Source organism: Miscanthus floridulus, chromosome 8, assembly GCF_019320115.1.
Source record: "Miscanthus floridulus cultivar M001 chromosome 8, ASM1932011v1, whole genome shotgun sequence".
NCBI lineage: Eukaryota > Viridiplantae > Streptophyta > Magnoliopsida > Poales > Poaceae > Miscanthus > Miscanthus floridulus.
Window position 1 is genome coordinate 122,879,994 of NC_089587.1, and position 22,723 is coordinate 122,902,716.

Genomic DNA, 22,723 nt, shown 5'->3' on the forward strand with positions numbered 1-22,723 from the left:
GTGTTCTGCTTTATGCTTTTTCCAAATGGATGGAAACATAAATACTTTTTACATCTGTTTCAAGATAGATAAAGAGATGGAGTTTTATTTTTTTTCACAGCATATAGTTCACAACACCTTTTCTATATCCCATGGCTCAACCAAACACAACTAAAGTGTTGAAGCTAAAGCAAGTTGTTATATGCCATAAGTACATACTCCCTCCATCCCTAAATAATTGTCGTTTTTTATTTTCATGCCGCAAGTTTAACTAGATTTATATGTCTAAATAAATTTATTATGAAAATATATTCAATGATCTATCTAATTATATTAATTATGTAAATATTAATATTTTTTATATAAAATTAGTCAAATTTATTTCTCGAGAAGCGAGAACGACACATATTTAAGGACGGATGGAGTAGTAAGATAAAAATATGCATTTAATGCTTGATAACCGAGGTTTGGTATGATTGCAATCAAATATCACCATTGTAGCCAAATTTCAGCCATGACTAGTTTGGCTACGACAAAATTTGGGTTGATACAGCAGAGCTACAAACCTTTCCATCCCATTTTATTGTTGCCATTCCATCCACGTTCCGTTGGCTTTTCACAGTTTGTCAGCCCTGACATATGGACCCGATCAATCAAAATGTTCAAAATGCCCTTCACACGAAGTTGAAACTTTGGTATGGGCATATAGTTACCGTCCAAACATCACCATTCTAGTTAGTCTATTTCGGATTTACCTAGTTTGGCCATGGGAAAAATTTGCTACAAAACCCTTACATCTATTTTATAGTTGCAATGGTACTTAGTGTTTGTGATCGTTTCGCTCCATGTTTTTTAGCCCCGCTTCACGTTTTTCAGCCAAATATAGGTGCAGCTCTACAAACTTTGCTTTACGAAAAAAGATGGAGTTACGGGAGCACTAGAAACTCTAGTTTTTTTAGAGCTGCTCGAGAGTGAAATTTATAGAGTAGTACAAAACAGACAATTAGGGCCTCGCAATGGAGGGGGTAATAAAGGGGTAGTAAGAGCTTACTACTGGCACTGTTCGCCTACACGGCCGTGTAGCCCGTGTACACGCCGTGTACACGCTACACGGTGGTGCGCCGTTTCCGTCCGTTTCCGTTTAATCGTCCGTTTACCCCGTTTAATTGACCGTTTAGCCCGTTTAATTGACCGTTTAGCCCGAATAATAGCTAAACGGTAGGTGACCGACTGTTTACCGTTTAGCGTTTAGGAAAACACTGACTACTGGTAAGATACATTGTGAAGAAGAAAAGAAAATAGGTAATGGCCCCATTCGGCTTGCTGAAACTTGGCTGAAAAACACTATTCTGGCTGAATTGTTGCGAGAAAATATATTTTTCCGGCTGAAAAATTAAACTAAATAGTGCGGATTAGAAGGTAAACCAAACGGGGCCAATAGCACCATCTGGTAGTAGCACTACTACCCGGTAACAAGAAATAAAGAATTCATATTCTCTCACTCACCGTCGCTTCTGCCCGCTGCCAATGCACCATGCTTGCCATCATCTGCTCCTTGGCCCAACTATATTACTGGATGGACATTGTCATCCTATTCGCTTGATCGTTTTTATGCCTTATAAGTCGGCTGATGTTGTTTTGTTATGAGATAAAAACACTGTGTCATGACTGATAAGCATGGCTGATACGATCAAGCGAACAGAGTGTGTGCAGGTGGTCTGATGCTTATTGCCATCTGCTCCTTGGCCCACCTTACTACCGACCTTAACAATATATATTGCGCCTGCTCTTAGACTGCCTCAAACAAGGAATCCATATGGATATCCAAACCTAAAATGGGTAGCCAGAGATCAAAAATCAGCATCCAATAAAGTACCTATACGGGAGATCTATTTTGGGTTGTTTGAAAGACACAACTCAAATATGAGCATCCTCTCTCCTGAAAACCCATTTTGCAGAAAAGATTATCTTTTGGGTCTTGTTGTTGGAGAAGATGCCGAATATATATTGAATCTTTTACCTATAGCGCTACCAAAAATAAATGTGTCTTGTATTTTGGGTGATGTCGTCGAATATAGCCTTAGTGCGTCCCTACAAGTACCTGTAAGCTCGCTTATTTGCGTACGTGTACAAGGAAGAAATATTAAAGAATTAAACGCTAGCGAGAAGCTCATCGCTAGCTCGCACGGACTCCTATGAAACTTGCTGCCTCTGTCATTCTGGCCCACATATGTGAGATGTTCAGCTATAAATTTGTTTATGGTTTTAGCCTCACTCGTCGCCTGCCGATTTCAAAGTGTTGTTGAGGACGCCCTTACACGGTGTCAGATGGTCGTTGATTTGGCCACCCATATCTAAAATGGATCTTGAATGATAATGTGTCAACTTTCAATAGAGCACATATATATGCGATCTATTTTGTGTTACAGCAAAAGCACAGTTTAAATATAAGTATCCTCTTTTCTGAAGATTTATTTGTAGAAATGATTTTTTTATCTTAGTATTAGAGAAGAACAAAAATAGATACGAAACCCTTTACCTATAGCGCTACTTAAACATGAAATGAGTCTTATATTTTGGATTTACCTGCCAGTGATCATTGACGCAGTGATATTGGACTAGAGGAGGAGGGACCTCGCCTCTGCTGCATTTGCACTTGGCCGTGTCTTGTTTTATCGAGATACGCGTGCTGCGTGCATAAAGCCAGAGCAAACCTTTGCAAGCCGCACGTGGAGAAACTATTGAACGCCAGGACGCATATGGGCACTGAATGGCGCACAGAATCATCACAACCACCGAAGTAGCCAAGTACCCCAAAATTATAAATAGACCGGGCCGGATAGATACACTGTTGAATCGAACAGGCACGAGTGTTGACGTAATTAAAGTGGTTGCGTTGCATGGGTTTACTGGCTTGCAGCGGTGCAGGGATTGTGCCCTACGTCCCCACCAAAATACTATAGCGCATACACTCACGTGTGGACAGTACGTCTAATTTTCTGGAAAGAATGAGTTGAAATCACTGGGAATTGAATTCATTCTAATAATTACAATTTAGACATAAATTAATTAAGTTAATATAGTTGTATATAGAATATATTTATATATTTATGGTTAGACATACCAGGGACGTACTTATATATTGCATTTTGATTGTAGGGAAGTGAGTTAAACAGTGTGTTATAAGTTGGAGAGTAGAATTATAGCATAATGATCTATAAAATCCATTTCTGTCCCTCACCCTATGAATTTGAGATAGGCTTATTTATGAGCTTAAGAAAGTTATGGAATGTCAAATTCCAAACCAAATAACCTAATACATGAAGTAGATTTCAATTCCTCCAAAATGAAGGAATCCAAACACCCCCTAGTTGTTTTTGCAAGATCAACAATAAATCCTCTATTTTATCGCAAGCTGCTTAGCCCTTATTTAGATGTTTATATATTCACTCCAGGCCTTGTTTGGATGCGCATATATTCATCTAAATTCACATGTGTTGAAATGTATTGGAGTGAAATTAAACTAAGTTATGTTCCATTTTACTTCAACACATGTGGATTGAGGTGAATACACATGCATCCAAACAAGGCCTCAATCCATGTGTGTTTGGGTGGTTTGGTGTGGAATTTTAAATTCTACACAAAACTACCCTAACACACGTGGATTGAAGTGAATGCATGGGCATCCATACGATGCCTTAATGCATATTATATGCTGCCATGATTAAAAAAGAATAAGATCCACATATAACATTTTGTTGTTTCTTAATACGAATCTAATATTATACAGATAGAACAAATTAAGAATTTGTCCATCTGGTCAAGTCTAATGATAATGGGGCCTTGTTTAGATTGCAAATTTTTGCAATCTAGACACTGTAGCACGTTTCATTTGTATTTGACAAACTTTGTTCGATCATGGACTAACTAGGCTCAAAAGATTCGTCTCGTAATTTACAACCAAACTGTGCAATTAGTTATTTTTTTACCTACATTTAATGCTCCATACATGCGTCCAAAAATTGATGTGATGGAGAGAGAGTGAAAAAACTTGGAATTTAGAGATGATCTAAACGAGGCCTGGAACGCGGCGATCCTGGGCCGAGCCAGAGCCACGGCCCGACTCACACTTGAACCACGGACTGCGCCAGCCGCCAGGTGACCAGCTCGCGTCGGATCATCGCTACGAGCAACGCAACGGCTACATGATCTCAGCTGTCAGCTGATCCTGGCCCAACGACACGTTCGTTTTTTTGGTTCCGGGTTTTCGTACGAAATATTAGGATGTGTTTAGATACTACGTACTATCTCTAAACAGTAAAGCCAATTTTTTATTTCTCCATAAATTTAGACTTTAATTTGCGTAGAAGCCAAATTTCAATATTCTTACCAAATTTTGCCACCAAGCTAACTGTAGTCGCTGCTGGCCTCTCGTGAGTGCAAAAAGTGCTAGGATGAACTATTAAAGGTTGTTTTTGGTTTAGCTTCTAGAAATTACTTCTACTGGTAAAAGACATTACGACAACTAAACGGATGAAGCCTGAAACTGCTTTTCTAGAAGCAGATGTTTTTGCGTAATACAATTTTTGCACCGTGGTTTTGCTTTTGGCTTTCTGCTTTATGATTTTTCTAAATGGATGGAAACATAAATACTTTTTACATCTGTTTCGAGAGAGATAAAGAGATGGAGTTTTAAATTTTTTTAACAGTATATAGTTCACATCACAACACCTTTCCTACATCCCACGGCTCAACCAAACACAACTGAAGTGTTGAAGCCAAAGCAAGTTGTTATATGCCATAAGTACATAGGATAAACATATGCATTTACTGAGGTTTGGTATGATTGCAATCAAATATCACCATTATAGCCAAATTTCAGCCATCCTAGTTTGGCTACGACAAAATTTGGGTATGTAGAGCAGAGCTAGAAACCTTTCCATCCTCTTTTATTTTTGGCTTTATACTGATACTTATGTTGAAATGTTGTGAGAGAAAAATATTGTTTTATGGCTGAAAAGTAGTGCGTGCGAGGTGAGTTACCGAAGATTTATACTGTGCAATTGATGCAGTGATGGTGGAGGGACCTCCTCGCTCCTGCATTTGCACGCGAAGAAAAGATTGAACGCGCGAGGACGCAAACGGGCGCTGATCGGCGTAAAAGATCATCACAGCCACAAACCAAAGTACCACTAAAAATAAATAGACCGGCCCAAAACCATCGACACGAGTGTTGACGACTTGACGCAATTAAAGAGGTTGCACAGATTCGGTATACGATGGCTGCAGTGCGAGTACATTTGGTGCGGTGACAGTGCCTCCGTCCCAATTCTTTCGTGGGCTAATTTAGAAATTCAAATCCTGTTAGGATTCTTTACTTTTTCCCGGGTGGAAAATTTATGGGAAATCATTTGAATAATTATTTAGTTCTTTTATGGAGGGGTTTTCTATTGCTTCAAAATTAGCCCAAAGTGTAAGAAATTCTAGGATTTAAATTTGTCCTGAAATGTAGGGAGCATTGATTACCTAAATAGGTGAGCACTAGTTGCACCAGTTCAATTTTGATTCTTGATTCTTGATAGAGGGACGTCGGTGTACTAAATACACTAGCTATGCGTCCAAAGATTCGATGTGACGGGGAATCTTGAAAAATTTTGCAAAATTTTGGGAACTAAACAGGCACTGTAACTAGTGGCAATAATAAAGTAATGACTTCTTTACACACGACCGTAAAGAGAGTCTAGCCATGCCCACACTCCCTCCCTCACTCGCACGCACACCCGCACATCTGCGTCTCTCTCTCTCTCGCGCCCATGCGCGCGACCGGTGAGCTCCTCCCCACGCCCGTGTCCCACCGCCTCCCCGCGCCCCCACTCGCGCCGGGTTCGCCGGCCATGGCGGATCCGGCCCCGGCATGCCATGGTGGATCCGCCGAGGTAGGCCTCCTCCTCCTCCTATCGTGTTAGGGTTCCGGCGAGCCCCTCTCTTCTTCCCAAATTCCAGCGGCAATAGAAGGAAAGGGGGTTCAGGGAGGAAGGCCCGCCAGTGGGGATGCCAGCGGGCGGATTAGGGACCTTGGCGGCGGTGGAGGCGGCCAAGCTAGGTTGAACGGGGGCGCCATGGGCAAGGCGGCGGCCGGGTGGGAGGGGAAGGTGGCGTCGCAAGCGAGCTAGGTTTTGCCGGAGCTCGGCCACGGAGCTCCAGCGAAAACCCTAGCTCGCCACGGCAGGGCCAAGGGCGCCGGAGTAGAGGAGGAAGAAGCTGTTGTGCTTTTTCTGTGACTAAGAAGTTGTTCTGGTGTGTGTGCGTGCATGCGTGCGTGCGTGCGTTAGCCGCATCCCAGTAATAATAGGATGTCAAACTATTTTCGAAACCCATCTCAAATAATAAACATATATATTGCCGCCTAAACTAAACTATAGATAGCAAAAAAAAACATTGTATACTAATATAATAGTACATATCGTATGTGGAAATCCAGTTGTTATACATGACCCATGACTTTTTGTGCAGAAACCATATAATATGCATTTAGACCCGAAATTGCTTTAAAAACGATGTACGTTACAATACACGCATCATAGTTTATGTATGAGAACTGTCAAGATGTATATATAATCATCACATGTGGATTTCCTTTTAGGAACTACCTACAATACATTACTGCCGTTTTTAGTAGTATAGTCACTGATGGGTTGTTTCACAAAATTTCCATTTAAATGTGGCTCTCGACGACGTAATACTTGCATTACATCCAAATGTGGCTCTCGACGACGTACTTGCAGTCCGATCCTAATTTTCTGAAAAATATCAACACGGCTCACAGTCATTTAGGGGTAACATAGCAAAATCCATCACAAGAAAGTAAAACTTGCAGCAAACTGAAAACTGTAAGAAAGCACGCCACTGGTTACACGAATAACTGAATAAGGATAGGCACAAGTAAGAAATGTAGAAGTATATGCACATACGGAGATTTAAGACAATTTACAACATAATTAAAGATGGCAAGGTGCTCGAAGAAACAAACAAACAAGAAGATCATTGGCATACATACATGTAAATATGAAGCCTGGACGCATACTGTTCTTCACCACGGCTTTAGCCATGTGCAGGGAAAGTTGTGGTTGCCCAGGGATCCTTTGCAGCTTGTACTTGAACACCTTTGAACCTGGTGAACCTTCTCTCCAGCAGTCCACCACATGATACAACCCATCATACGTGAACGTCGAGATCTCTCTGGCCCTTGAATGGCTGCCTTCCTCTCTGTTCTGATCTTTGAATCCATGAATCACCCGGACAGGAGTCTTCATCTTGATGCAATTCTTCAGGGCAAGGTTCCCATGCTCAAGCTTCTGATCTCCACCATCCTTCTTACCGGACCCTGTATATATACCAGTTCCCCTGAGCATGACAGTTCGTCAGGATATCCGCCTGAAGCCACCACGCTTATGGCGATCCGCACACCGGTTTTTTCATGTCTGGTGGAGTCAATGCCTCCCTGGAACGGACGGTGAAGACCAACGAGGGCCAGCTGAACCCTGTACAGAAACTCATCGCCGACTTCGACTCCAGGAACGCTTCCAACGACTGGCCCCTGCTTGGTGAATCCTGGCAGTTTCCTGATCAGTTTATCTGCTGCGAGGTCAATTCTTCTAACCTTCATCGAACGCTGTCCCGCAGCTTGCACTATAGCCCTGCAGATAGACTCGAACCTGGTGCAGATTATCTTGACTTTGCTCCTAGCATCTGCGCTTTGGGGCCCATACTCAAACTTTGTTTCATGAGCAGCTAGGGCCTTGAAAATTTCATCGTCTTCCAAGATGGAATCCTCCTTGTCATCCAACGCACACGCAGAGGTAGGACCTTTTACAGTAACCCTCCTTTTGTTCATTAGCTTCTTCTTGCTCACCCTCTCCTTGGGACCGAAGAAGGCAGCCTCCTTTCCCTTTGTCCACTGTCCAGGGGGACTTGTTTGCACACATGGGATCCTGAATGGCTCGAGCTTTGGTAAACCCACCAGTGTCCTCAATATCATTCATGTTCACACTACATCCAAGTTCAGTTTCCCTTTCGATTTCCACGGAGAAGGACCTACGCTGAGTGTGGAGAAGAGATTTCTGAATCAATCTGGGAGGCCTGACTGATTTCCGAGCTGTATGCATGACCTTCTTTGTCACCACTGCTCCTTCGCCGGACACTGCAGCTGCAAAATCGTCTGAACATGTGGTGTTCAGTGCAGAACAATCAGAAACACTGTCACTCCTATGACCTTTGGAAAGACCTTGAGCCAAAGATTCAGCAGCAGCAACATTGCACGAACTCCCACCAGGTTTGTTTGTCACGTTGGCACCGCTTGCAGGTACAGCTGATGATGACCTCCTCTCCTCGCAATGCCATTTGTTCCCAATTGTTGGAACAGAAGCACCATGTCTACAGGCTGTAGCCTCATGCGGAGTAACACTGGAAGAAACATGAGATCCTGGACGAACCACAAATTCCATGTCATCTCGTTCTGTAGGCACCACCTCCTCCGGCGACGGCAGACACACTACTTGGTTCGTAGTGCCATCACCAGCGGGCACAGGCGCTCCAAACCTCCGGCACCCAGGCGGGAAGCGACGATTGGCAGAAACCGTCGGCGGCGGCTTTGGTAGCAAACGCACGGATGACACCAAACAATCCTTGGACTTCAACGGTTCACCACTCCCCGGCCCTGCAACACCCTGTGAATCGGCGGCGTCCATGAGAGCACTGGCGGCGGCAGCAGCCACACCGTTCGTGCCCAAAGCCTCGGTTGATTTCACTAGCCTCTCCCCTTGACAATGATGGCCACCGTCCGAAGCAGACACGTTCTCCAGCGCACTGATCGAACTCGAACCACCAGCTGAAGCAGCAGCAGCGCTGGGTGACGACGCCGCTTCGAAAAGGACGCTGTCCACCTTGCCGCCCGCGAGAGCAGGACGAGGAGGAGGAAGAGCCGACTTGTGCGGTGCGCCTGAGCCGCCGTCGCCGCGCGCAGCTACGGACCGCGAAGCGCCACCATCGGCGCTGGCGAGCGGCAGCGCCGCGTCCCTCCCGCAGCCGGGAGGGAACAGGCCCTGGCCGCCGCTGCCACGGCCCTCCGCTTGGGTGGCGGGGACGGGGAGCGCGGGCGCGGCGTCGTCGGTGCCAACGGCCTCTTGTTCCGCAGCTCGTCGCCGCCGCCCGTCTCCTCCCGCACGGTCGTCGCACCCGTCGCCGAACCAGCCACGCCGCCCCGCGCGCAACGGCGGTCGCGCCTCGCCACGCTGCCTGCGCCGCGCCACGTGTCGACGACCCTGATGCCTGCATGAAGAGGAGGAGGAGGAGGAGGAACCGGAGCATGATGCGGGCGAGGTAGAAGAAGAGCGGCGTGCTGGGGGTAAGGAGGCCGCGCGCGTGGGGCGTGGGCGTGGGCGTGGGCGTGCCATGCGGCCGCCGCCGCCGCCATCATCCGGTGCTGCTGCCGCGCGGCTTCGAGCCTGGCCAGGAAGAAGCTCATTCCCACTCCCACCCTCGCGCACGATCACCACCACCCTGCAACGACACGACACCTTCCCCCAACCAAACCGAATTAGTTGCATCTCACGGACCGAGAGCGAGAGGCTGGAGACGAGCGGCGGAAGCGAGCTAGTCACCTGAGGGCAGATCACCTCTCGCTCGATCCACGACCTCCAGGACCACGACCACCGGCGGCAACTACCTTGATGCCAAGGCGGTGGAGGCGATTGGGGTTTTGGGAAGGACGGAAGTGGAGTACACTGACCGTGACCACCTATTCTTCACATGTACTGATTGTCCTTGCTACAGACAAGCACTACTGCACGGCGTATGATATGGTTACTGAATTTGGAAATGCCGTGTAATCATAGTGCCGCGTCCAACCTTTTACTTTTTGGCAGCTAAGCGCTGTTCGCTGGAGCTTATAAGTTAAAATCAGCTCTACTTTTTTTTTTTTTTTAGCTTTCACAACAAATCAGTCGTACAAATCAGCCACAGCAGCAATAAATTCTACCGATCAGAGCCTAAGATAGCGGACCCCAATTTCAGTGGACGTTCCTATCCACTCGGCTGTATGTATCTTTTCTTTTTCATTTTCATTTTCACTTTGACAAAAAAAAAAAAAGTGATGTGCGGTGGCTCGTAAGGAAAGGAACCAGCGCCGAGTCGAGTGCCGTGATGCGTCCACCAACCAAACCAAAGCATTGCCTGAAATAGTAAGAGTGTTCATTCAAGGTGACCTAGCAAAACCAATGCGATTCGGACAAAATTGCACGTGAAGTAATAATGATATAGTATATAGATAAAAATGTTCATAAGTAGATTCCTTCCCTCGCTGGTGAACCTAAATTTCACTGCAAAAATCAATGAAATTTCACCAACATCCTCGTTTGCTCAAAGTTACACGGCACTCAGGGTTATTTGTTGGGTTTTCCATGTGGTTAAAAACAATTTGGGAGCATATTTATTGGGTTGCTCCAACTGTCCCTAAAATCTTGCTTCTCTAAAAGATAAAAATGCAATGGATCATATACTATTTCTTTTGTACATATATACATTGACAACCCTGGTACTCATCTCTAGATTGGTCGATTGATATGCACACCTATATTTTTCGTGTAATTGGATCGATTTTTCCAAGTGCGGAAAGATTGAAAGTTGAGATAACGAAGGACGCGTTTGTTTCTCTAGAAAACTCGTCTCGCCTCACCTACACGGAAACCAAGAAACTCGCCCAGCTGAGCCAGCCAAATAGACTCTCTAGCTTCGGCAAAGAATTTGCTTACTTGCACAGGCTCCCAAGTAACTCCACTCAACTAAACGTCTGGTGCTCTTGCTATTCCTCACCGAGTAAGGCCAAGCAAGATACGGCCAAAGATCCAAACGCGCCCGAAGTTGTTTGAGAGCTGTTTTTCTATCTTGCCAAAAAAAAATCAAGATCGGGATTAGATTTTGGAAACTCCTCTTAGAACCCTCAAAAAAAGGTAGGAGAATTGCTTGTGCAATTTAAGAATAATCAATTTCACTTGTTTCCACAGTGTGGCATATCTCCATCACGAGCAAAAAGCTAGCAGACAGATGGACTCGCGATTACAACAGGCGGAGTGCTCCGGAGATAGGAATCTCGTTGGGCATTGATCTCCAGCATGTTCGTTTGGCTATGACTTGTTGTAAGCGATTGTAAATTTTTAGCCGAAATAGTATTTTTCTCTCATACAAATCAGCCAGCAGTACTTCTTCACGAACCAGCAACGATACGAACCAGCCAACCGAACGGGCTGCTCGTCGGGCATGGGGAACTCCGTTTGACCGTTTCCTAGGCAGCCTTGCTCCGAGAGAAACCAAACACACCTCGATTTCCTAGGCCTGGGTTTGCCTGTGCCAGGCTGGTGCCCAGGGTTCCAACCAAACGGACTCCAAGCAGCTTCACAACTAGGCAATTTAGGGCATGTTTGGTTGCAACCCTGGAACATTTGCCTGGGACAAGACAGTAGGGCGTGTTTGGTTGATGCCCTGGGTCTCATTTGCCTGGCCGGCAAGTGGCCTGGAGCTTGCCTGGAGCTCATTTGGATTGCACCCTGAGTCCTTGCCTGCACCAGGCAATGCTTCAACGCCCAGGCGAGCAAAATCGGTTGCCTGGTGCTGCTTTGTTTGCCTGGCATGTAATCAAGTACGATGTGATGGTCTTGTACTATTAAATATTTGAAGAATTATCCATTAACGCACTGTGCTATTTCAAATATTTCTTAGAACTGTTACTGTTACTGCTAAAAGGATTTCCTACCGGCGGGATATTAAATTGGTGCAGCTACTGTTCATTGAAATCACTGTTTTGTGTGTGTAGATTATTGTTTTCTATTATTTATTTAAATCCTTTATTTGTCTTGATATATATTATTTAAACAAAAGAAATTAAAGTTTTATTAGACAAGAAAGCACACTTTATATTCACAATAGTTTTTTCAGACCATAACCGTGTATGTTTAAATATGATATTATACCTTTTATTAGCTTTTAAATATGTAATGTATCTTTTATTAGCTTTTCCAGGCACAGGCTTCCAACCAAACGAACTATCTTGTAACTTGCTTGGCCAGGCAGATTCCATCGATTTTCCAGGCAACTTCCAGGCAACACTTTTTACTAGGCAAGTACTCCAGGCTTCCATCCAAACAGGCCCTACCTGCATGTTGCCTATGAATGCTTTTGGTTTTGCTTGGTCAGGCAGCTAGAAAGATGCTTGTTTGGTTCAAACGTGTTGCCTAGAGAGTAGGACCGTGGGCCCCTTAGCTCATTAATAGAGAGTAGTCATATTAATTGAAGCCCAGGCAAACGCATGCAACACCAGGCGATTGATTTTGGTTGCCTGGCAGGAGAAGGAGTTGCCTAGTGGAGGCTGCTGTCCAGGACACCAACCAAACAACTTCCAGGCAGGGTACAAGCAACAACCAGTCCAGGCAAAATTGATCCTGGGTTGCATCCAAACATGCCCTTAAATCATGGGCTTGGCAGTTGGCACACCACTCTTTGAAACATCCCTTTCGTTTCTTTATTACTGTCAATACTATAATCATGAAATTAGCACACCACTCTTTCAAACAAACGTCATTACATCATTTTTCCGGCAACAGATCATCATCATATGGAAGCAACTGCCAATACAACGTAGAATAACCACGCCCTCCACAACCTTTTCAAGAACATTGTTGTCAAGCGGGACTCCTATGAGATGATCACACTGAGGAAAAGCTACCTTGAGGACCACATGTTTACGCCTTGGCCTGCAGCAGCTCCTGCACTGTCTGACCAAGCTTGGGCTCACTCCTGATGCTCTCGATCCATCTCGAGCTGATCCGCACCCTCTCGAGGCTCTGCTTCAGTGCTCTCTCGAAAGATGGCTTGATGCGGCCAGCAAAGAACTCGGTAACCTCGGTAGCTTTCTCCTCGGAGGTGAACTGATCAGCACAAGATACACAAAAAGGGCTAACATTACTAACTTACTGATAGAAGGGGAGGAAAAAGCAAAGACAAGTCTCTAGCGTACCGGTGGGACAATGGACTTGATGAAGTCTGATATGAGTGAACTCGATTTCCATGTCTTCAACACGTAATCCCAGTTTTCCTGTAATGGGACAAATATGGGCATAAATATCTGGATGTTTTCAATTATAGTGCCTCAAATAATAAGATACTCCATTCCAAAAGAGTGGTGTTTTAGTTTTGTCCTAAGTCAAACTGTAGCCAACTTTATAGAAAAATCAATTCACATCTACCATACAAAATAAATGCACTATCAATACATGTTTTATGATGGAATTTAATGAAACTAATTTGATGTTGCAGATTTGGTGCATTTTTTCTATATATTTGGTTAAAGCTAGAGAAGTTTGACTTGGAACAAAGTTAAAATACCTTATGTTTTGTAAAAGAGGGAGTAACAATTATTTTTTTAAAAAAAAATCTTATATTAGTGGTATGTGTGATATCTAGTGCAGTCCCCTTGCCAAATGTGAATCCTCCATCTTTTATGTCTGCAATGATTCGTGATCCATCCTTTACTTTTTAGATGGCTTAGATGTACAAGTCAATTTCAGTATTTTTAGGTGGCTTAGATGCACAGTGAATGCAACACAGCCAAGGCTATAGCAGATGAACAAACTGCAATAATTTCAGGTAAACCGAATTTCATTTTTGTGTACATAAGTTATATGGCCTTGTTGTCTTTTAATATGCAATATTGGTTATAGTTGACTGTACATATTCTGGGAAGAAGCCACACAAGTGCAGATATTAGATTGCCTTGTTGTCTCTAATATGCAATAGCAGTTCTACTTGATTGCACTTGTTTCAGGGACTGATTGTACAGACATGCAGAGCGCTAAGGATACTATCTAAAGTGCATTATTTTTTATTTTCATTATTATTTTAACCATGTAATTAACAACGAACTTTTATTGGCATGTCTTTGACTTAAGTCTGGCATCTCCTTTATTCACAATGTGATCAGTAAAGAGATCAGATAGATGGAATCTACTATGTGATGGTTGCAACCTGCCTGCAGCGGTCTGAAGACAATGCACCATACTAAGTGGTTATATTCATTTTTTTTTCAGAACACTGCTTTTGAAGCAGTGGATTCCTATCTGAATTCATTAATGCAGAAATAAACAGCATACTCCCTCCGTCCAAAAAAAAGTGCAATCCACGGAGGGAGTAACTTCAATACATGTATCACAAAATTAATGACATGGCACACTAATTTCTCAAGAGACCAGAAGCAAACTTTGAAATATATCAGAAATATGATATGATATCTTGTCTGATGTTGTCACAAAAACCAAGCCTAGATGTCCTGCAACTGTATAACATACCTTCAGCCAGGTCCATGCTACTTCTCGTCCTTCTAAGCTAATACCACCAAGGATGTAAAATGAATCTTGATTCCGTACCTAATAAGCAAGCAACAGATTAGATTTAAGTTTGTACATACAGCTGGGCAGAGCACGGTTTAAAGAAACAACCGGGACAACATTTCACTAGAAAAACTATAATCAGTGCCTGGCCTAGTCAGGTCAGACTAAAATTTAGCTCATGCAATGGAACTGCTAAAACCGGGTTCATTAAACTGTCGTTCATACTGGACTAAAGTGCATGGGAGAAAATGAAGCAGCTTCTGGGAACCGAAATGGAGAAGTGCAGGAAACAATTGAAGGAGTTCCAACCACTTGATAGGCTGCCTGGTTTGTGTAGCATAACAATCCTCAATTTTATTTCTTCTCTATAATACTCAAAACTATTGCTTTACTGTTTTATGTGAACATGAGTCCAACCTGTGTAAGCTGGTGGTTGGACTATATGCTCAATGGCTTTTAAAATCATGGTGCAGACTTGAAGACACTAGTATTTGGAACAATTTTGCAATATAATGAATGTAAAAACAGAAATGGTTTAGAGGTTAACCTCATCAGTAAACATAAAGTTCAATGCCTCCAAAACAATATCCTTATCCGGTGATGAAGACAGGGAGCCTGGAAACAAAGAAACATTACTTTCAGCATAAACCACATGATGAAACAAAAAAAAAACTATGTTGCCGCCGAGCTGAAAAATGAAAAAGTGTACACAAACCTAAGATGCGTGATTTCTCCAGTGGTTCAGATGCTTCTCTGTAGATTTTAAGGAGAGCATCATAACCAGATCTGCTTGAGGTCCTAACAGTTCGCATCACGGCAAGGTATGCAGCCTGCACAACGTTGCATATTAGACATAGAGGTAACACTGCAACGGTATGTAAGGAAAAACAATGAGGCCTATGACCTTTCTAGTATCTGGTGGAAGAAGGGAAGTTTTGCGGTCTTCAAAGAAGATGTGGAAACGCCGAATTCCTTCATTTATAGTTTCATTATGTCCGAGTCTGACCAGCGCAGTCAAGAGCAGTGATCTAAGCATTACATCAAGATGGCTCTCACCATCCTTGGGGTCCCAGCCTAATTTTCTGAAATATTAGGTACATGGAGCCTTTAAATATGGTCACAAGTCACGACAAGGGAGAAGCAAGAATGTTTGTAGTAGCAGAAATTAACACTAAGCTTAAGCTAGTTCTATGTTTATATGCATAAGGATAGACAGAAGTAGGACACAAATAAATAAACATGGAAACTTAACACAATTTTATGTCAATCCACAAATAAACATGGTGAAAACAAGTAAAATATGAAGCCTATTGGCATACATGGCAGCTGGGAGAAGAAGGTTGATCAAAAGCTGTTTGATATCTTTGTTTAAGTCAGGAGTAGCATCAACTGTTATTTTAGAAATGCTTAAGCATACCTGCCAAGAAAGAGGACACATGAATCTGATATTCAAATGCCACAGAATTGATTTGGAGATATAAGGTTTTAGAATCCACTGGAGGTGCAAGATTACTTACAGAGGTTACATGTGAAAGTACAGTGTAATCAGACTCATCATTATAAGCATTCAGCAGTCGCAGCAATGACGTCAGTGTTTGCTTGCAAGCAACAGAGAGCGCATATGAATCTTCCACGATACCTGCAAGAAGAATGTGACACCTTGTCAAAAACCTTGAAAAAGTATACAATAGCGCTAAATTTTTCTTATCTTTACCAATCTTATCCATTAATGAGAGCTTCTTCGCTTTGATTGCATTTACAAGTCCAGCTGCAAGTTCATCATCATACTTCACTCTATAAAATCCAGTTTGATTGATATTCAATTTGATCCAAATGTTTTGATTCTTCTCCCCATCAGCACTTTGAGAGGCAGCAAATTCTTCAATATTTATCTTATCCGTTTTATCTTTCAATAAGAACTTTTTCTGTGCATCATATGAGCCACAGCATGATGTTACAGGAACAAGCCACATGCCAGGACCAGAGGATCCATCAGACAGAAACTGTGCCTGTAAGGGGACAAATGACTTATCAACAACCTTTCAGCATAACATAAGCACTGAGATGGACAAGCAGGTGCATTTTGCTGGTTCATGTTGTGAACTGTAAAGATTGGCTTTCTTCTCAGAAATGACATCACAGACAATATGGCAAGGTAACAAAACTGTTTCGACTTTCAAGGTCAAACAACTGACAATCCTGATGTAAAAATCTTAATGGCTTCACTTTGTGCTATACATACAAACAGATGATGTATGAAAACTAAGGCAAAGGAAAGAAACACTAATATTATCATGATAATATTAATATTATTCTGAAGTCAATATGAAAAACAGGTTCCATGTTATCTGACTATAAGAAACTATTTGATGGTCCAAACAAACCAAGAAAATAGAGGTCCCAGAAACAAGAAATAACGACCAAGTGACCAGGTCAGATACATCATATAGCCAAATAAAATAGAAGTTGAAAAACCAACAAGTAATATATTACTGATGACAAATATGAAAATGAAAGTTTTTTCAGCAAACCTGTTCAAGTTCCAAATCACGTCCATTGATTTTTGCATAAATAACAGGATATCCTTGTTGCTTAGTCCATGTAGTCATCAAATCCTTAACAGGCTCCCCAGATTCCTCCTCAAGAACAGCCCAAAGGTCTTCAGTCTTAGCATTCGAGTAGGCATACTTCTTTATATATGAAGCCAAAGCTTTCTGAAACAGTAAACATTTGCCAAAAAAAAGTGGGTACCAGAAGAATACAGGTAGGAACACAGCCAGATAGGCAAACATAATAAATTAGAAACATAACAAATGATCATTTCACTTGTATGCAAACGTAATAAATTAGAAACATAACAAATAGTCATTTCACTTGTATTAAGGAATACACTAATTAAAGCTATCTTAAAAATTCGGTAGGATATCCTTAGCATAGATGCAGCGACAAGTAGCCTTGTAGTTAATGACACGCAATTTAGAGACAACTTACCAGACCAGATCTTTTTTTTCTCAAACATGCAGGAGCTGCTTATAATTTCATTTATAACAGAGGAAAGTACAAGGGAGAGGGAGTAAACTCCCAATCCCCAACACACCCAAAAACACAACCAGACAACCTCTACAATGAGTTGTATTGTAGAGTTGTAGATGATTTGTAGTAACTCTACAGCCCTTCAATTTGTGCATAGAAATCGAATGATATGAGTTGCATTGCAATGACAATTTGTACAATGGTGGCAGAGTAGTCTCACAGTACTAAAATTTAGCTTAAAGGGCAGTTGCTTTGCGAAACAGCGATATGTTTCTCTCACCTCCCTCCATCTCATCCATGTCATTAAAATACTATGTGGCATTGCAGGAGACAACTTATGAGACCGCTAACATGTGACAATGTACTTGCCCTTTATTTAAGAAGAAAATGACACGAATAATGTGCAAGGGAGGATAAGATGCAATGCTCCACCAGAAAAGATACAGAATAGGATAGAACTCATAGGAGAAACAACATCATACCTGAAAACGCTCTGCACCAAGGTAACTTTGTAGCATACGAATAACAGAAGCACCCTTGTCATAGCTTATGGAATCAAAAATTGCATCAATTTCACTGGCATGGTTTACCTCAACCTGAACAAACAGGGCAAATGGACATGCTAATGTTGTGAAATCAGAAACACTACGGAATGCTGAAATTGACAATATATTGGCACATTGCTGAAGTTCTCTAAAAGTATAATGTAAGACTCTATAGCGGAGGTGTCAGCTCCTCCAGAGCTGGAGACACCCAAAGCCAACAGGAAGCAAAAAATCCATCATGGTAGATGGGACATGAGGTGGTTGGTAAGGAGACAGCAGAGGAGACTGGCAGCACTGCCAGAGATGGGAATGGTACAACTGGAGAAGATGGCAGTAGTGAAGAGATGAGAAAGGCAGCTGGGGTTTCGTCTTATGCCCTCAGATCATCTTAAAAAGGCAAAGAGATGTACCTACATCTGCAAACATTCCATTGCTATCAGGTATGTGTACACGACTACACGAGAATCATGCCTGTTGGAGACTACATAAGCTATACAGCCCAAGTTACCACGCATATGCATGCTGCATTTAAGACGAATAGTTCAAATAAAAGTTCATCTAAATTTCCGAACATTGATTGAACCATAATAACATCAAGGGCAGCAATGATTCAATCACTGTACATGCCATGTGTGTCTGATTCTATTTAAGTTAAATGTATCTTATTGTCTATATTCCATATCGCCAGCGAAATGTTTTGCCACAACAGTTGTAGAACTACCAGAAATACTTTTACACAAAATATAATGCAGAAAAATGAAAAGCAGCCAATTCCATCAACAGGAACTGGGCCTATAATGAAGAATAACTCTTCATTAAAAAAATGAAGAATACCTCGATAGGATGAGACTCTGCAAGTGCATCCAATTTGAGGCCAGAGGTCGTCTCATCAAGGAATTGTGTCCAGTTATTCCATTCAGGAAATAAAGATTCTACTGCTAAATAGCTTACCTGTTGAAACACAGGATTTACAAAAAGGAATTAGCGCTACACAGAAATAGGCTATAAATTGCTCAAAAATGGTGGAAGGATTGATTACCCAGGAAGCAAAACCCTCATTTAGCCACAAGTGAGTCCACCATTCCATGGTCACAAGATTGCCAAACCATTGGTGCGCCAACTCATGTGCAACAGTTATTGCTACCTAAGTAGAGAAGATATCAAGGGGAAAAGAGGAGATATACTTGGTTATAATTGTAGCAAAGCAATCTAGGCAACAGTCATCAATTATTAGCAAATGAAATAAATGGATTTGATTTAAATATATCTATAACCTGTTGCTTGTTGGATGCTGATGATAGTAGCTCATCATACAGCAAAGCTGTATCTCGGTAAGTGACTAACCCATAGTTCTCCATGGCCCCAGCAGAAAAATCCGGGATAGCAATCATATCCAACTTAGGTAGTGGATAAGGAGTGGCAAAATAACTAGGAAAGAAAATGCCATTAGTAATCCTGATCCCAGTGTACATCTATTAATAACTCGAATTATCAAAAAAATCTTCAGCCCCATTTGGCCTCACTATTTGTAAATACATTTTAGAATCAAAACTAGACTCAGACTTACTCCTTATATAAATCCAGCGACTTTACAGCAACATCTAGTGCAAACTTTCCTTGATTAGTCTTGCCAACTTGAGTATAGACACGAACTTTGGTTCCTAATTAAATAAATAAATTGAAATGGAATTAGGAAAAGAACAATAGAAAAGCATTTTGAAACAAATGGTCAAAATAATGGACAGTGAAAACTGATCTTGTACCCTCTGATGTTGAACTCTCTATGTAATCAAAGATGCCAACAACTATAGCCACAAGATAGGTTGACATTAGTGGAGATTCCTCATAATAAACAGTCTTGATAGATCCACTGACAGTCTCCTTAGCCACTGGCATGTTGGACAATGCTACCAGGTCAGATGGAACTTCTAGTGTTAGCTTGAACTTAGCCTGAAAATAAAAAATATATATATAGATAATAAGTTATTTTAGATAGTGAATCATACGTTTTAAATTCTAAAACGACGTAGAGGATGTTTTAGCCTGTATGAAGACTCAGTGAAAAATGATTTCACTTGTTTATTCTCATATTTGGGAATATATCAAAACATTGTTCAGAAAATAAAGAACATGTTAATCACCTTAAATGCAGGATCATCCCAACATGGAAAGCACCTCCGCGCATCAGCGGCTTCAAACTGTGTAACCGCCATATTTCTTGACTCTCCATTGTACAAATATTTGCTGCAAGGAAATGCCACCAGAAAATAATAAAAGGAGAGATCACTTCATACATAAAAAACATTAATCTCAAGAAAATTTGGTAGTGAAGTACATCATTCGACAACCACTAATATATCAAAATATCCCAAAATTACAATATTGCTTTTTAAAAATCCACGGATAAAGGTTCCAGAAACAGTACGAACTTATGGTCTCTCTCCAAGCACATTAGTCAGAACGGCATGGTTATTATGCACAGATTTACTGCATCCTGCTGGTGCTAGTTAACTTCAACACTAAATATGTCAATAATAACATATGCCATGTTCGCTTGGCTTATAAGCCGTACTTTTTCAGCCAACGAATAGTATTTTTCTCTCACAACAAATCAGCCAACAGTACTTTCAGCCATGGTTTAATACCTGACTCAGCCATGTTATGGAAAGATACAAGTTAATTTATGTGAGTTATCTAGTCGGTTAGTATTACGTAAGGTTAGAGAGTACTAGTCAGTTGTCTATTTCCAAGTTTACAAGTTATCTAGTCAGAAGGGAATCAATTAAGATGAATTCAACCAAACGTTTTTGTGCGATGGTTTGATCAGAGCTTCTTCTAAACAGGAGATGCCTGATGATCAGATGATGATCTACCTTGGGCATTGATTAGAGCACCTAGTCTACAGGTGAAGCCAAGAATTATACAACAATCTTCCCTATGTTACCTCCTTTTATCCACTGTCTGCATTGCCTGTTAACCATCATCACAGGCTCCCCTTCCCTCCATCACCAACACCACCAGGGGTAGAGCATGGAGAAGGAAGTGAGAGAGAGACAGCAAAGAGGCGCAAGAAAAGGGGATCATGAGCTTGATCTCCACAGATGTGGAGCCAGTGGCAGGGAGGCGGAGGAAGGACTGCTGGACTGCAAAGAGGAGAAGGCGACCAACACTCCCATATAGTAAGGATGGCAGCAGATAGGAGTTGCAAGGACCAGTGCTGGCTAAGGATCCAGCACACGGTGGATCCAATGGCCATGGAACTTGAAAACAGTGAAAGGTGAAATGGAGCAGAGTGGCAACAAGAATCCCTGGCAAGCTACACCAGCCAGAAAGGTAGGTGGAGAATAGGTCCTGGGGCACTGTGTGTGATTGCTGGTATGGTGACTAGCAGAAGGTACAGATGACATATTGGGCAGGGAATGAGGATCAGCATCCTGGCTAAAATTCTTGTGACAGTTTTCTGGATAACAAAAAAAAAAAAATCTTGAACGAATAAAGACCAATTTCAAGTTAACACAAAACCGATGGTAGTTGGTAGAAGTAGAATCATGATCGGACTACCAGATCAAGACTGTGACACTACAGATTCTAAGATATCAGTCACTGCTCTGTAACTACCTCACATTTTTCGCATAATATGCATGGCAACAAGAACACATCCAGATGTCCCTGGTGTACACAATTGGCGTGCTAGTGAAGCAACTGTATCGGTTGGTCCCAAACACGAATTTGTCACCACTGAAACTAACAATCGGGAGTACATACCAACTAGGAATAATTGGAGTCTGGCATGCACAAGAAACTAGTACAGTAAGAGGCAGCGTACCTCCGGTAGAATCCCCTCATCTGATCGTTGAGCGTCCCGGTGAAGTCCATGGTGAGCACGCCCTCGCCGAGGGGCAGGTCCCGGTCGAAGCCGATGACCAGGATCTCATCCTCCTCGAACTGTGCCACATCTGTCGGCGCCAAATCCTGCAACAACAACCAAAAAAAAAAGTCAGTAAGATCAGAAGAGACTCGATCGAAAGAAGATGGGGGCCGCGAGCGCTCGCCTGGAAGCGGATGGAGGCGCGATCGACGTCGAGCTCGGCGGCGTTGAGGACGAGGAAGCGGGTGGGCGCGGACACGGCGACGGCGATGGCCGCGGCGCCCGTGAAGGTGCACGCGGCGAGGTCCGGGCGGAGGCGGAGGTCGTAGCGGAGCGGGGCCGCGAAGTGCGGGAGGCGCGCCTGGCCCCGGAACTGGTCCGGCGAGGCCGCCATTGCCGCTGGTGGCGAGGAAGGGCAACCTCGCGGAGGCGGAGGAGCGGGCGGCGCGCGGCGGTGGAGGAGGTGGACTGGTGGGACGAGAGAAGTGCGGAAACGGCGACGGCACGGCAGGCAGGGGACCACTGTAACTATGTGAGAGCAACTCCAGTGGAGTCTCTAAACAGGTCCCTATTCTATTTTTAGAAGCTCAAGCAAAAAAAACTACTTTAATGGACTTTCTATTTGGACTTCCATTTTAGGAGACCTTCCAAAATTTAGTTGGAGGCCCCCAGGAACCAGGGGCTCCTATTCCCCACGCCCGACACCCGACTGCCACACCGCCGCCGCCACCCCGCCGCCGCCGTCCGCGGGATCCGGCGAGGTCCGGTCCGACGAGCCGCCTGGACTCCATCGTGGCCGCGGAGCTCGCGGATCCGCCCTCCTTCGCGTCCTCGCCTGCCTCCGCGTCGTCCCGCCGGTTCCC

At 43.1% G+C, this 22,723-nt stretch overlaps 1 protein-coding gene and 1 pseudogene across 2 annotated transcripts; both read right to left on the reverse strand.

The window, feature by feature from the left end:
* Positions 1-6,463: 6,463 nt before the first annotated feature.
* On the reverse strand, positions 6,464-9,772 carry LOC136473456 (uncharacterized; annotated as a pseudogene).
* Positions 9,773-12,476: 2,704 nt separating this feature from the next.
* LOC136473457 (aminopeptidase M1-B) lies at positions 12,477-22,403 on the reverse strand. Of its 2 annotated transcripts, XM_066471099.1 has the most exons (19): positions 22,045-22,403; positions 21,819-21,964; positions 20,134-20,236; positions 19,756-19,942; positions 19,560-19,653; positions 19,267-19,420; positions 19,032-19,136; positions 18,827-18,943; positions 17,930-18,043; positions 16,946-17,128; positions 16,129-16,423; positions 15,932-16,053; positions 15,734-15,831; positions 15,319-15,496; positions 15,130-15,244; positions 14,962-15,029; positions 14,373-14,450; positions 13,046-13,123; positions 12,483-12,956 (listed from the first exon to the last, which is right to left on the reverse strand). In XM_066471099.1, the coding sequence occupies exons 1-19, from the start codon at positions 22,252-22,254 to the stop codon at positions 12,771-12,773; spliced, it is 2,631 nt and encodes an 876-aa protein (XP_066327196.1). In that variant the 5' UTR covers positions 22,255-22,403; the 3' UTR covers positions 12,483-12,770. The 2 variants fall into 2 exon arrangements, with proteins under 2 accessions (XP_066327195.1, XP_066327196.1); XM_066471098.1 differs by having other exon boundaries at positions 12,477-12,956; positions 15,932-16,423; positions 22,045-22,385.
* Between the last annotated feature and the right edge of the window lie 320 nt (positions 22,404-22,723).